Genomic DNA, 17,271 nt, shown 5'->3' with positions numbered 1-17,271 from the left:
TAGTGTACAATAATGAACTAGTGTACAATAATGAACTAGTGTACAATGATGAACTAGTGTAAAATGATGAATTAGTGTACAATGATGAACTACAATAAAGGGTACAATAATGAACTAGTGTACAATAATGAACTAGTGTACAATGATGAACTACAATAAAGGGTACAATGATGAACTAGTGTACAATGATGAGCTAGTGTACAATGGTGAACTAGTGTACAATGATGAACTAGTGTACAATTGTGTACAAAAATGAACTAGTGTACAATCATGAACTAGTGTACAATAATGAACAAGTGTACAATGATGAACTAGTGTACAATGATGAACTAGTGTACAATCAAGAACTAGTGTACAATGATGAACTAGTGTACAATAATGAACTAGTGTACAATGATGAACTAGTGTACAATTATGAACTAGTGTACAATCAAGAACTAGTGGACAATGATGAACTAGTGTACAATAATGAACTAGTGTACAATGATGAGCTAATGTACAATGGTGAACTAGTGTACAATGATGAACTAGTGTACAATTATGAACTAGTGTACAATCAAGAACTAGTGGACAATGATGAACTAGTGTACAATAATGAACTAGTATAAAATGATGACCTAGTGTACAATGATGAACTAGTGTACAATGATGAACTAGTGTACAATGGTAAACTAGTGTACAATGATGAACTATTGTACAATTGTGTACAATAATGAACTAGTGTACAATCATGAACTAGTGTACAATAATGAACAAGTGAAAAATGATGAATGTTGATAATGCGCGGGACTATGTTATACTACCAAATAACGTGAGGATTGGTTTTGATAATAAATGTAGATGTTGTTTTTAATTTCATATTGGTATTGAGTACAGTCGTGTACAGATATATTATAAATTATAATACTACATATATCGGCATGACAATGACAAATATAACTTTCAAATCTTATTTGTTTTTAATACAAATATAGAAAAACTGCCAAATATTATATTTCCCAAGCCAATTTTCAGTCCTGGGGTCAGACTTCCGAACCTTATATTCAAATCTTACATAAATAATGTTAGCATTATATGTATCCTCATCTATAGAAATAATACCTGTTTCATGCACCTGATATAGTTTACGTTTTAGTTACCTAATATACATGACAATAACTGTTATAGTTATCTTTTACAGTTTTCCAAAATAGTTACCTTTTGTAGTTACCTAATAATTACCTGATATTTTACTTGTTATAATTACTTGAGCTGATTACCTGTTATATTTACCTGGTTTATGTACATGATATCATGACCTGATACAATTACCTGTTATATTTACCTGGGTTATGTACATGATATCATGACCTGATACAATTACCTGTCATATTTACCTGGTTTATGTACATGATATCATGACCTGATATAATTACCTGTTATATTTATCTGTTATGATTACCTGTTTTAGTTACCGATATAATCAACTTTTATACTTACCTGATAAAATTACTTGTTATATTTATCTGATATAAGTATTTATTACAGTTACCTGGTAAAATTACCTGTTGTTATTAACTGTTATATTAATCTGATAGTATTACCTATTATAATTATCTGTTACAGATACCTGATATATTTATCTGTTACAGATACCTGATATATTTATCTGTTACAGATACCTGATATATTTATCTGTTACAGATACCTGATATATTTATCTGTTACAGATACCTGATATATTTATCTGTTACAGATACCTGATATATTTATCTGTTACAGATACCTGATATATTTATCTGTTACAGATACCTGATATATTTATCTGTTACAGATACCTGATATATTTATCTGTTACAGATACCTGATATATTTATCTGTTACAGATACCTGATATATTTATCTGTTACAGATACCTGATATATTTATCTGTTACAGATACCTGATATATTTATCTGTTACAGATACCTGATATATTTATCTGTTACAGATACCTGATATATTTATCTGTTACAGATACCTGATATATTTATCTGTTACAGATACCTGATATATTTATCTGTTACAGATACCTGATATATTTATCTGTTACAGATACCTGATATATTTATCTGTTACAGATACCTGATATATTTATCTGTTACAGATACCTGATATATTTATCTGTTACAGATACCTGATATATTTATCTGTTACAGATACCTGATATATTTATCTGTTACAGATACCTGATATATTTATCTGTTACAGATACCTGATATATTTATCTGTTACAGATACCTGATATATTTATCTGTTACAGATACCTGATATATTTATCTGTTACAGATACCTGATATATTTATCTGTTACAGATACCTGATATATTTATCTGTTACAGATACCTGATATATTTATCTGTTACAGATACCTGATATATTTATCTGTTACAGATACCTGATATATTTATCTGTTACAGATACCTGATATATTTATCTGTTACAGATACCTGATATATTTATCTGTTACAGATACCTGATATATTTATCTGTTACAGATACCTGATATATTTATCTGTTACAGATACCTGATATATTTATCTGTTACAGATACCTGATATATTTATCTGTTACAGATACCTGATATATTTATCTGTTACAGATACCTGATATATTTATCTGTTACAGATACCTGATATATTTATCTGTTACAGATACCTGATATATTTATCTGTTACAGATACCTGATATATTTATCTGTTACAGATACCTGATATATTTATCTGTTACAGATACCTGATATATTTATCTGTTACAGATACCTGATATATTTATCTGTTACAGATACCTGATATATTTATCTGTTACAGATACCTGATATATTTATCTGTTACAGATACCTGATATATTTATCTGTTACAGATACCTGATATATTTATCTGTTACAGATACCTGATATATTTATCTGTTACAGATACCTGATATATTTATCTGTTACAGATACCTGATATATTTATCTGTTACAGATACCTGATATATTTATCTGTTACAGATACCTGATATATTTATCTGTTACAGATACCTGATATATTTATCTGTTACAGATACCTGATATATTTATCTGTTACAGATACCTGATATATTTATCTGTTACAGATACCTGATATATTTATCTGTTACAGATACCTGATATATTTATCTGTTACAGATACCTGATATATTTATCTGTTACAGATACCTGTTATTTCTGACTGATAAAGTTACCTGTTATTATATGTGTCGTTGACTCGTTGGGGAGGAACTCCGTCAAGAAGAGGCGCCTGAAATCTGTCATTGGTCACATACATCCCAGTCCAAAATTCTATAGATATAAACAAATACGTTTCTTACATTGAAACAAGTATCGGACATGCATTGATACACGCCTTGCATTGAAACAAGTATCGGACATGCATTGATACACGCCTTACATTGACACAAGTATCGGACATACATTGATACACGCCTTCCAGTGACACTAGTATTGGACATGCATTGATGCACGCCTTACATTGAAACAAGTATCGGACATGCATTGATACACGCCTTGCATTGAAACAAGTATCGGACATGCATTGATACACGCCTTACAGTGACACTAGTATTGGACATGCATTGATACACGCCTTACATTGAAACAAGTATCGGACAGGCATTGATACACGCCTTGCATTGAAACAAGTATCGGACGTGCATTGATACACGCCTTACAGTGACACTAGTATTGGCCATGCATTGATACACGCCTTACATTGACACAAGTATCGGACAGGCATTGATACACGCCTTACATTGAAACAAGTATTGGACATGCATTGATACACGCCTTACATTGAAACAAGTATTGGACATACATTGATACACGCAACATCGCGTGTCTTCTAGCTTTATTATGATATAAAAGAACAACCACCGCAGATTTATTGTGGATAAAAACAATATTTTGATGCGAATTAATAATGACATGTTTTGGCTACCTTTCGACGCCACAGCACAATAAACAGTCTTCAACATTGGTACACATATTGGTGTGACATCATTATGGGACAGAAGTTAAGATATTGGGCTATACACGATTGGTTAAGGGTCGAGTGGTTACACTCCAGCCTTCCACGCAGGTGGCCGGGGCTCGATTCCCAGAGTCGGCGTACGCATGGAATATTCAGAGAAAGTGTTTTTCTCCTGCCCACACAACTCCAACAACCGAGGTGGAGTATATACAGTTGTCTGGGTAGGATGTTGCGTTATCTGTGCTGTAGCATTCAAGTGAGGTGGCACTATAAATGATACCGTTAGAAACACGGTCCCACTACAAACAGAACGCAATACATCTCCAGCACACACGCAGGCACACACACATAGGGAGATACAAAATGTATAAGCCAGGTGGCATAGGATTAGTAGTTAGCACCTGATAAAGCAGCTCCTGCGAATTCCTTGAACTTGTATTGATAAATGTATATGCTAATTGTATTGATTGTAAAAATTGTATTTCTACGTACTGTAAAGCGCTTTAGAGTGAAATATTCTAGCTAGATAGGGCGATGTATCAAATGTAGTATACTATTATTATGTCGCTTTGTTGTTGGACATGAGTAGGTTGAGAAATAGAGACCGTTTGGTGTTGTTTTCAGACAAGCCTTGACAAAGACGTAAACTGCAGGTTCATCAGTAGAAAGGTCATCAAGGCTTCATCAGTAGAAATGTCATCAAGGCTTCATCAGTAGAAAGTTCATCAAGGCTTCATCAGTAGAAAGGTCATCAAGGCTTCATCAGTAGAAATGTCATCAAGGCTTCATCAGTAGAAATGTCATCAAGGCTTCATCAGTAGAAATGTCATCAAGACTTCATCAGTAGAAATGTATCTTATATCTGTGGACAATTAACAAACGACCAGGCAACATATGTATGACATAAAAGACACTGCACTAATTATTGTTTCAGTGTTACAAGTGGTTTTGCCATGGGATCGAGTTGTCCAATTTTCCAAATACATGTACCAATAAGATATGCACCATTTTGAATATAGTTTATACCACAGTCATGTGGACTATCAAGTCTCTGTATCAAAATAAAAAGGCGGTCAACAGCTTTAAGGTAAACAAGAATTTAGCGGAAATAGCTGTCTCGCCCGTCTTTGCTTTGACCATCGACATCAACGTAGGTAATATGTGAGTTTGGTTGAAGTTTTGTAGCACTCAGACTTCTGTAGAATCAAAAAGTAAACAGAAACCTTCATGTTGTCGCCGCTAGTGCCATATATTGTTCAGGGAAGATGTGTATCAATTTTGAAGTGGGTTTGACAGTCGAATTCCCTCTATTTCTGTCCTGAATTGTGGTGATGGCTTGGTGATCGTTTAACTTGCCCTTTCCGTTTCCAATAATCGATTAAAAATTCTATAATTGACAAATTCAGTATTGAAATTAAAGTTTGCATTTAAAGTTATTTGTTCTTATGATTTTTACTATTTAACTGAAATCATATTACAATTTACTATATTATATGTTTGGTTTGGTTTAATTTTGTTTAACGTCCTATTAACAGCTAACGTCATTTAAGGACGTGCCTCCATGTGTGTAGTGTATGCGAACATGCGTGTGTGTATGCAGGAGACAGTGTATATAATTGAAACCAATGTGCCAAATGTATACAATGTCTATATGATTCACAAAACTGCATAAAAGTTGCTTGATATCCATTCACTTTAAATGTATCGTTAGCAACCAGTCACCGTATTCCACCTAGTCACATTATCCTAACAACGGGTAAACCAGTCACTGTATTCCACCTAGTCACATTATACTCACAACGGGTAAACCAGTCACTGTGTTCCACCTAGTCACATTATCCTAACACCGGGTAAACCAGTCACTGTATTCCACCAAGTCACATTATCCTAACAACGGGTAAACCAGTCACTGTATTCCACCTAGTCACATTATACTGACAGCGGGTAAACCAGTCACTGTATTCCACCTAGTCACATTATCCTAACAACGGGTAAACCAGTCACTAACTTTAACCATTTGAAGCTGAGAGTCAAGTAGTGCTCTTGTTTCCCAATCATCACAATAAAATGTCTTTTGAAATTGTACATATTGATTGACACGAATAAAATATAATGTTAACTAAGCACATATATATACCTTTAGTTCCTAAAGAAACATATCTACTTCGGTAGCTGTAATCTTTGTCAAATCGCAAAAGATTTCCGTGGAATAGTCTGCACGTGTTCGAAGCTTCCTGCCAGGATTTTGGTGTTCTGAATTCTTTGATACAAACATTTGAACCTGGGAAATCTTGATTCAAGCTCGAGACTTTCGTGACCAACAGCCATGAGTCATCAGGACAATTCGATGAAATAAAACCTAAAAGACAAAAACAGATTACAGCATGACTTAATCCGAAGTCAAAATTCTTAACCCACAAATAACCAAGTCAAATATCAGTAAAGAACCTCCACGATAACTCTTAAGAAATACAATGACCAAGAAATCTCGACCATAAGCCTCCTTATTCTCGCCATCGTTGGGCCTTTAACTGTTCCTACTGTACATTAGGACATCACAAGAGCTAAATAATCTGTAAGGTGTTACTTTCGCGGGTGGTTATGTTTGCATTAAAATTTTCAAATAAATCACGGCGTAAAAATAAATTTTGGTATTGCAATAGATTTAAAATACCGTCAGTTTTTTTATCGTACATTGCTTATGTTTCCATGGTAGTGATAAAATTCGTTTTGAAGCACAACCGATAAAATTATGTATTTGCAAAAATGATGCAGTGAAAAAAAATATCATGTGTTGGCTTAAATCAGGGCTAGAATTCGAAGGAAAATGTGAATTATTTTATGCGGAAAATATAAGAATTTTAATGAAAAGCTTGTATTCTGGATTTTCGTATTGAACTAAATATATAGATACAATATTTGATATATTTTTTTTTTAAATCAATATATATCAGTTATTAACTAACAGCCTTTTGTGAAAGAAATGGACTTTGAAGCTGTTAAATCGCAATGATATTACATCAAAACATGATATACTGCTCTGTACGTTGTACATTTCTAAGTACAGTGTATGAAAATACAAAATTTAGGACATGATTAACTGATTTTGAAACACCGATTCAAATGAACTTACCAATATTAAGAGCAATTACAATCACAGTAAAAGCTGTAAGCTTCATTGTCCCTTGGCGATCTGGCAACAAGGCAAGTCGTTAACTGAAAAACATGCAGTTACATAATAATAAGAAACAAAGAGAAAAAAAAGGAAAACCACATTTTTCCAAAGTACGCAGCAAATTTAACATATTGCGTAAGTACATTCTACAATTTAATCATTTTCTTCTTCGGTTTGTATTCCGTCTTTGCGTATTGCAGAGTTATCTTCTATTGAGAGCAGGTATTGATTGTTACGTCATTGGTTTGTGTGAAAAAAATACGTCGTTTTCTCAAAAATTGATGACGTTACTCTCACAAACAATGACGTAACAATCAATACCTGCTCTCACGAGAAGATAACTCTGCAATACGCAAAGACGAAATAGGATTATCTACAACTCACAATACAATTATTAAGCATGAGATACCCTTAATCAAAATTGGTTAAAAAAAGCTATGAAAACAAACCTCTTTCCCGTGTAAGAACAACGGTATTAAAACCTTGCCACCATATCACAGGTACATATAGAAGCAATAATATATAGGTAAGCGACAGTACAAAAACATTAAAGAAAAACATTATAGTAAGATACAATGTAACTGATCGAAAGCATAATATGAAAGATAAAACTTCATCTTTTTAAAAATTGGTCTTCAAATGGTATCACAATTAATTTTTTTTTTTATCTGAATAACAATGAAAAAAATAACTCGTCGAATAATGACGGTAAGAAAGGGAATTCCTGGAGTGGAAAAGGAAATATCCGTGCTAGTAATTATCGATTATTCTCTTCGAAGTTTAAATGGGGATACCATGGAAGCAGACAATTAATTTGAGAAGAATCATATTGATAATAATGTTTACTTTATAGCACTACAGAACGAAAAGCGAGCATACTACATCAAAACGGAAACATCATTACAGAATGGGAGGAGGACACTGGACACAGTCACTGGTCACATGTATGGCAATCCAGGTCAACGTCCACATGAAAGAAAACATGACTGATTCATATCATCAGCTGACATCAATAAACAATCGAGTTGTGTAGTATTTGAAATTTTGAAGACAATAAATCGAAACCTTATCACACTTATGTTAATAGTACATAATCACAGGGAACACAACTGGCAGATTCACTTACTCGGTGTCTGATTTTATTGATAATGCATCTTACAAACGTATAATGTAAAAGGATAGGAAAACAGGTTTGTATAACTACCCTCTTCTTTTGACGACAAACGTTTCAAATATATGCATAGTAGACAGGATATTAAAACATGTCATACAGCCAATATCGTTGCATGTATAAAATAAACTGTAAAGAATAACTATACATTGATGTGGGGATGGGTAGGGAAGGAAGGGGTAACTTCAAAAATATGCAGGTATTTCTGTAACACCTAGTAAGCATAATCTTGTACATGTCCATTGTATCAACTGTATTATACATGTATAGTATACAAGTGTTCCTCCACATTGAGTATGTCTCCTCTACTTAGATATTACACAACAAGTGTTCCTCCACATTCAGTCTGTCTTCTCTACTTAGATATTACACCACAAGGGTTCCTCCACATTCAGTATGTCTCCTCTACTTAGATATTCCACCACAAGTGTTCCTCCACATTGAGCATGTCTTCTCTACTTAGATATTACCCCACAAGTGTTCCTCCACATTCAGTCTGTCTTCTCTACTTAGATATTACCCCACAAGTGTTCCTCCACATTCAGTGTGTCTTGTCTACTTAGATATTACACCACAAGTGCTCCTCCACATTCAGTATGTCTCCTCAACTTAGATATTACACCACAAGTGTTACTCCACATTGAGTATGTCTCCTCTACTTAGATATTACCCCACAAGTGTTCCTCCACATTCAGTCTGTCTACTCTACTTAGATATTACACCACAAGAGTTCCTCCACATTCAGTGTGTCTTGTCTACTTAGATATTACACCACAAGTATTCCTCCACATTGAGTATGTCTCCTCTACTTAGATATTTCACCACAAGTGTTCCTCCATATTCAGTATGACTTCTCGTCTTAGATATTACACCACAAGTGTTACTCCACATTGAGTATGTCTCCTCTACTTAGATATTACACAACAAGTGTTCCTCCACATTCAGTCTGTCTACTCTACTTAGATATTACACCACAAGAGTTCCTCCACATTCAGTGTGTCTTGTCTACTTAGATATTACACCACAAGCGTTCCTCCACATTCAGTGTGTCTTCTCTACTTAGATATTACACCACAAGTGCTCCTCCACATTCAGTATGTCTCCTCTACTTAGATATTACACCACAAGTGTTCCTCCACATTCAGTGTGTCTCCTCTACTTAGGTATTACACCAGCTTGTCTCTATATGATTTGGGGGAACATAGCAGTATTTTAATTGAAATTGGGAAGGTATTCCTCAATTTTACCTAGGAAAAGCAGTCTGTATTCGGTTGTAAAGCTTTGCAAAAGATTGCTGACAACCGATAGAATACCGTAAAGTAAGGGTAGTGTGTTAAGTTTTCAAATAAAAAATTCCTTAAATATTTGACTGGTAATGATAAGTAATGTTCCTTAAATATTTGACTAAAAATAATAATGTATGGTCCTTAAATATTTGACTGGTAATGATAACGATTGTTTCTTAATTTTTTGACTGATAATTATGAGTAATGTTCCTTAAACATTTGACTGATAATGGTAACTAATGTTCCATTAATTTTGACTGGTAATCAGTTTCCACAGTTTACAAAGGTAACCTGTAACATAAGGCAATCATGAAACAATTGTAATGTAAGGGGAACGTATTATGCTAGGAATTTTGAAACGCATCACTTCAGTAAACTTTGAAAGAAAACAGCGGAAATGGAAATCAATTTCAAAATGACATATCCGTACAGGAAATATCCAAAATTTATTCTATCAAACGCAAACCAATACAAAAAAAACCTAAAAAAACAAAAGCGCAACGTTTTTATCACAATCTACACATGTTTTTATAACACGAGTTTGGTTACATAATTTACTGACTAAACCTACGACAGGATCTGATATCTCGCTAAGGAAGAAATTCATGACCTTTATGCATATCATTATTTTGTTGTTGTTGTTGTCCTCGTTGTCATATCAAATTTGGGAAAACTTTTATAACATGGTATATTGGTTATTTCTTAAAACGTATTTATCGTCGTTTGACAGTGAAATGGATTTGATCTGTGATTTTAAAAGGAGAAGAGTCCAACTTGTAGAATTTCCTTCCCCACCCACCAAACAGCCCAGCAAAATATTTCAGTCACATAGACAATGGGACCGCGATGCAATCTCCTGGCGACCAAAATTTGCAACCATCGCAAAGAGGTATCATAGGTCTCTGAAGGATTTCACTGAGGTTGCTACAAGGTTTCAGAGCGGTTGTATAACCCATTTGGTCCAAACAAGTATTTTGAACATACACAAAAGACTGGCTACCTCCTTCAGAGGTTTCATGGGTCTCCTAGGGGTCTCCAACTGGTGTTATTTTAATCGCTGATTTGATTCATCTGTGCGGCGATCGGTTTGTCTACAAAACGGTGTTGACTCTTTGCAAACTAGTGGCGACCTATGGGAGATTGATCAGTGACGATGCGGTGATCGATTGACGCTTCATCGATGACTTGTTGTCGATCGGTTGCAAAATGGTTTCAAAGCGTGCGTCGATTATTTGCCGTTGGTTTTGCAACATATCATTGTCTATAAAAAGACATGTCCATGCATTACAACTATCATCAGGAGGCGCGGTAGTCTAGTGGTAGGACGCCGGGCTCGTGACTGAAGTGTTGCGGGTTCGAGTCACGACACGGCATCGTGTTGTATCTTTGAGCAAGATACTTTACTCGGCTTGTTCCAGTCTACTCAGCTGTAAATGCGTACGTGGTTGGGCAGTGCTAGAATTGTTGAATGCTAGCTGTGAGATCCGAAATGGCAGCACCGGCTGCATGCTCCCCGGAGAGTTGAGAAAGCTGTTGGCTGGTCGCAAAGGCCCTATAACCACCGATAATAATTGGTGAACCGCTTTGAGACGACCTACGAACTAGGTAGTGATTAAGCGTTATATAAGAACCTCGAATTAATATTATTATTATCATTTTTGTCATAAGTACTCAGAAAGTTCACATGAATTATTTCCATTCCTATGTGTGGTCCGTTAAGGCAACATAACATTTATTCTCTGCAGACGGAGCAACTTCAATCCTCCTGCTGTTAGCATCTCGACAACTTGCAAGGACATTATTTGTTTTAGAAAAACATCTTTTATACTGTATCAGCAGTATGTTTAAATCAGTGATCGATCGACAGTTTCAACAACTCATCGAAGATTCGCAGACTAATCACCGATCGGTCTCAACCAGTTGCAAACATCTCGCCGTATCTGCGGTGAACAGATGCCGATCAATGACTAGCAAGTTGTAAAACATATCGCTGATTGAACAGAGATCATACCCTTGTTCCAAATATGGGGAACGTAGTTGCACCGATTTCAGTTATTGCCAGTTCGTCGCAAATGAAATCAGTCGCCAAGAATTTGCATCGCAGTCGCATTATTTATTATTTTACCCCAGGCCATTCACCAGTGTTTATTTCTACATTTATCAATATATACGGGAGAACGCTGTATGAGAAAACACGTCAATGTGTAAATATTTTAAAACTGTGTGGTTGGAAACGCTTGGCTGATTTTACATACTGTATAGCTAACGGGAAAGACCATGAGTCAGAAATACACGAAGTCATAATAAATGTTTTCTACATAGTTATCCGCTCAAGTCGACTGTGTGGCGCCCTCTCTGCCAACATGTCCATCTGTTGTTCCTCCTCTAACTCAAATTAGGTTAACATTGTGTGAAGTGGGGGTATACAGTATAATCTGTAGTTACATCCAACTAAACATTTTAATTTACTGATTTCCCACCGTTTGGCCTTTCTTTTGGGCCATATGGTTTTATTGAACCTTTAAAAGGTCATTGTCCCGTTTAATTGATACTTGATGCAATAGGCTAACGGTTAGTGAATTCAATTCTCACAGTATGGGTCCTAACGTGTAGCAGGTCAGTTATGTTGGCAACCAAAATGTGGTCAGTTTCATTGTTTAAGAAGTAGTAGCAAGTACCGTTTCACCCCAATTATTGATAAAAACTAAGTTCACAAGGCTTATCGGCTAGCTCGGTTTAACAGGCCAAACGACATGTTCAAAACGCCACATTAAAGATATATATGAAAATCAACTTTTTTGTTTCCTGTCCTGTTCATATGAGCATATGATCATTTAAATTTTTATTTTTGGTATGAATTTATATCATTTTCGAACATATTCTTTAAGCAATATTCATTTGCGTCTAGAAGCTAACAATGCTCTTTGCACACCTCGATACAAGATTCACACACGGGTTAGGTATTTAATGCTATTCGATGAAATTGTTATGAAAGACCTTTTCCATGTAATCAACGCTTTCTCAGAAAAAGTTCATCCTATGTTTATTATACTTCCAGGAAATGGCAACACCTGCACACCCGACACGTCTATCACGTTTATCGTCGCTAGGGCTCGTAATGGCTGTATGCCACAAACAATACGAACACAAACGACAAATAAAGAGAACTTGATTATATCATAACTTGGAGAGCGATTTGTAGTTGAAACGAACTACAAGTACGTAATAAACACTGGCTCTTTCTCCTTGCATATTTTACATCTTGAAAATATATTTCAACAAATATAACCAACAAAGAATGAGTACTTCTACCTCACTTTCAAACTTTCAATCAAGCATTTGCATTAAGTATTTTGCATGGAGTTCAAGACATTAATGCACCAATAAGTAAAGAGTAAATCCGGAAATCAATGTTAAAAAAAGGCTTTTGAGTTACTAGGCTATAAACATTGCCTCCATAATTTTACATGGAAGCAATGTTTATAGCCTAGTAACTCAAAAGCCTTTTTTAACAGTGATTTCCTGTATATCAACGTGTTCATTAAGTCAGTGGATCGCAGCTAGTCAGTGCTTGAAATATTCAAGGATCCACGTATCACTGCCGAAACTGTAACTAAGAATAAGAAACTGGGGTTTTTTTCGTCATGATTATACCTTTGGTAAATTATTTATGAAAAGAAAACCATACCTTGCGTGACTTGTATGATGAAGGTGAATAGCAAGTACATAAAATACAATCAATAACAGTGTCCTGAATATACAATGTCTACGGACCGGAGCTAGACCAGGATTCGAACTCAGACTGGTATACTGTCTATCTACCCAACTGAGCTACCCAGTCGACGGATGTGCCCTAGCCCAGCTGCGCTAGGTCTATCCAATGATAAATAAGGTAAAGGTCACTGTATGTGCGAGACAAAACTAGTGTGAATTTCAAGTGTCTTTCCTGTAATTGGACACGGATCCTTAAGAAATAGTCAACCGTGTTATATACATTATTAAAATCCAAATTATTGAACCAAACTGTGACGCCGTGTCATTATGCCCAATGAACTGTGTATATACAGTAACGTATGGGTCTGAACTGCATTTTATTGATCATCTCTTGTATTGGGGTAATGAGTTCTCATTTCTTATGAAATTCATACATAGAATCTTTGAGATCTTTAAAACTTTAGGAAGTCGTAAATTAAACGACTGAATGAGTTTAAATAATGATACATTTGACATAAATCTAAATATCACACTGAAATGGTGGCGATGGCAATGGTAACATACAAACGTTACTTTGTGTAAAGATAGAACTTAAATATTGCTGTTGTGCTATTATTAGATCCGCAGCGTCAATGGCGTCTTTAATATATTTATGTATATGAATTTTGAACTTCGGTGTCTCCCTTTGCCCACTTTTGTCGGAACAATGTTAGAAGTTTTGTGATAAGTGGGCTAAGGTTGGCCAGTTGAAGTCTACGTCGTGTATTTCACCTGTATAATCAACCTGCGTTACATACAGATATTTACCCGCAAATGTTTTACCTGAAACATCACAAACAGTTTATTTTGTTCATATAGCTATCAAATTGTTTAAAATGTATATTTCGTATTTTACAGGGGAAAATAATATCAATGTTGACACATGTTTTATACTTGTATCTGTGTAGTGCGAATGCTCCTCACTAAGTATGGTTTTAAATTGTACATTTGACACATTTACAACTGAAGGTGTTCAGCGTTGTGAGACATTTTGGCGATGCTCCATTAGGTTTGATAGTGTATTTACATGTTTAAACTACAAAACTAAATGACACCACTCCTCCATTTAAATCATTCACCAAGATCCAACAGGTCTACGCGAGTTTCCTAGCACTAATTAAGTAAGCAAAATATCCCAGTAGAGGGGTTCTTCGACTTCGAAACTGCAAATCACAACGCTGATATCTTATATAATAATACTCATCAGTTTTACTTTATACACAATGTTTTTAATACGTATATTTTTTGTGTATAAAGTAAAACTTTGATATCACAACTCAGATTTAACCAACAAGAGACACTTCGTTCACTCCACCGTGTACTTATGGATGCCGGTCCATCCGATGTGTGGGGTTTAACGTCTTAGCAACAGTGGCAGACACCTCTGAGTACGAGGAGATGGGGGTGAGAAATGAAAAGAAAGATCCCATACTCTGCCATGGGGGAAGCATTTTGATCAATAGTTTTGATTTCCTTAAAGTCCTGTACGCAGAAAACAGAATTATATGAGGCTTTTTCATGCAAAGGTTTGCAGGATAGGGGGTTTACAAATTTCGTAAAACCCGAGCTTTCCCGAGGTTTTCAGCATCGACGGTTTATATTTTAAAATAGGTGTCCCCTTACATTGTATTTATAGCAATCATTTAACGCCAAACGGTGGCTGGCTGTGCTGGTGGACTTACCAAAATGTAAATGTTCGACGACATAAAGAGTTTAATAGACACTTTTCCCTCGAGCTGTATTTCTACATGTACTTCAGAACAATGTATACATAGATTATATATATCAATGCATTCATTTTAAACATGTATAGATGTACAGGTAAATACGTTTATCTGTACTGGTAAATACGTTAATCTGTACAGGTAAATCTGTACTGGTAAATACGTTTATCTGTACAGGTAAATACGTGTATCTGTACAGGTAAACACGTATATCTGTACAGGTAAATACGTTAATCTATACAGGTAAATGTGTACTGGTAAAAACGTTAATCTGTACAGGTAAATACGTGTATCTGTACAGGTAAACACGTTTATCTGTACAGGTAAATACGTGTATCTGTACAGGTAAACACGTTTATCTGTACAGGTAAATACGTTAATCTATACAGGTAAATGTGTACTGGTAAAAACGTTAATCTGTACTGTTAATACATCAATCTGTACATGTAAATGTGTACTGGGAGTACAGGTTGATGTTCAACTATACAGACTATAATCAGCCTTGCTTACTTTGACAAATAAAAGGAAGTACCTTTCAGTACCTAAATCAGTAGTCACGTTTCGTAGCTGAGGACCACGATACTCACTGTTACACCTGTCAGATATGACTCCGCTGTTTATTGGTTACGTTTTGTAACACAGGATTTATATTATTACAAGACATTTAAGTTATTCAAACCACTTAACAAAGTTCGATCAAGATGAACTTCTTTAAAACAAGCGTAAAACAGTGTATCACACGTGTCTCAAGCTGTCCCAGCAATCACGTGATTCATTTTCTACAGCACATGTTTCCCACTTTTTTCTTCTTTTTACTTTCAGTTTTAAGATACGGAAGCAAAATGTCTTGGCGTTTCATTACTTTAATGCTAACATAAGAAATATCTGGAAGGGTTTATTTTGTAGTATTTGATTGAGGTAGTGAGGATTTTGTCATGGTCATGTAATCATTCTCGATTTTGTGTCATGATATCTTTCTCGAGTCGAGTTGATCATTCTAGAGTCAATGTCATGTGATCATTCTGAAGTCAATGGCATGTGATCATTTTCGAGTCAAGTGTTATGTGAACATATTCGAGTCAATGTCATGTGATCATTCTAGATTCAATGCCATTTGACCATTCTGATCTGAAATCAATGTCATGTGATCATTCTGAAGTCAATGTCAAGTGATCTTTCTCGAGTCAAGTGTTATGTGATAATTTTCGAGTCAATGTCATGTGATCATTCTAGAGTCGATGTCATGTCATCATTCTAGAGTCGATGACATGTCATCATTCTAGAGTCGATGTCATGTGATCATTCTGAAGTCAGTGTCATGTGATCATTCTCGAGTCAACGTCATGTGATCATTCTCGAGTCAATGTCATGTGATCTTTCTAGAGTCAATGTCATGTGATCGTTCTGAAGTCAATGCCATGTGATCATTCTGAAGTCATTGTCATGTGATCATTCTGAAGTACATAGTAAATGTCATGGGACAATATCTTAATAGATACCTAAACGTTAACTTGATGTTCTTTTTGGCAACATAACACATTTGAATACATATTTAATTTCTGAACAAAAGACTCATGAGGCAATAAAAAATAATATATTGTCTTAGCGTTTTGTCAATAGCAGAACTAGCATTGCGCGATGGAAACAAACAAAACCCTAACCTTAACCCTAACCCTAAGACATCCTAATATTATTCTGTGATATCCTAAACCTAATTTATTCTATGACATCCTAATGTAGTTCTGTGATATCCTAAACCTAATATATTCCAAGACATCCTAATTATTATGAGATATCCTAAACCTAATATATTCTATGACATCCTAATATAATTCTGTGATATCCTAAACCTAAGATATTCTAAGACATCCCAATTATTATGAGATATCCTAAACCTAATTTATTCCAAGACATCCTAATGTAATTCTGTGATATCCTAAACCTAATTTATTAAAAGACATCCTAATGTAATTCTGTGATATCCTAAACCTAAGATATTCCAAGACATCCTAATTATTATGAGATATCCTAAACCTTATTTATTCCAAGACATCCTAATGTAATTCTGTGATATCCTAAACCTAATTTATTAAAAGACATCCTAATGTAATTCTGTGATATCCTAAACCTTATTTATTAAAAGACATCCTAATGTA

At 34.9% G+C, this 17,271-nt stretch overlaps 1 protein-coding gene across 1 annotated transcript in view; it reads right to left on the bottom strand.

Moving 5' to 3' along the window:
* The window catches only part of LOC110446066, a 92,500-nt gene that overhangs the window by 66,557 nt on the left and 8,672 nt on the right, over positions 1-17,271 (bottom strand). The window contains exons 2-4 of the mRNA XM_021491030.1: positions 7,140-7,222; positions 6,144-6,365; positions 3,222-3,318 (exon numbers count right to left, since the gene is read on the bottom strand). Of these exons, the coding sequence (XP_021346705.1) occupies positions 3,222-3,318; positions 6,144-6,365; positions 7,140-7,185 (365 nt within the window). The 5' untranslated portion in view covers positions 7,186-7,222. The remainder of the gene's footprint in view (positions 1-3,221; positions 3,319-6,143; positions 6,366-7,139; positions 7,223-17,271) is intronic.

The sequence above is a fragment of the Mizuhopecten yessoensis genome, unplaced genomic scaffold (genome assembly GCF_002113885.1).
Source record: "Mizuhopecten yessoensis strain PY_sf001 unplaced genomic scaffold, ASM211388v2 scaffold285, whole genome shotgun sequence".
Lineage (NCBI taxonomy): Eukaryota > Metazoa > Mollusca > Bivalvia > Pectinida > Pectinidae > Mizuhopecten > Mizuhopecten yessoensis.
Note: the sequence above shows the minus strand (reverse complement) of the source record. Positions and strands in the feature narration are given on the sequence as shown.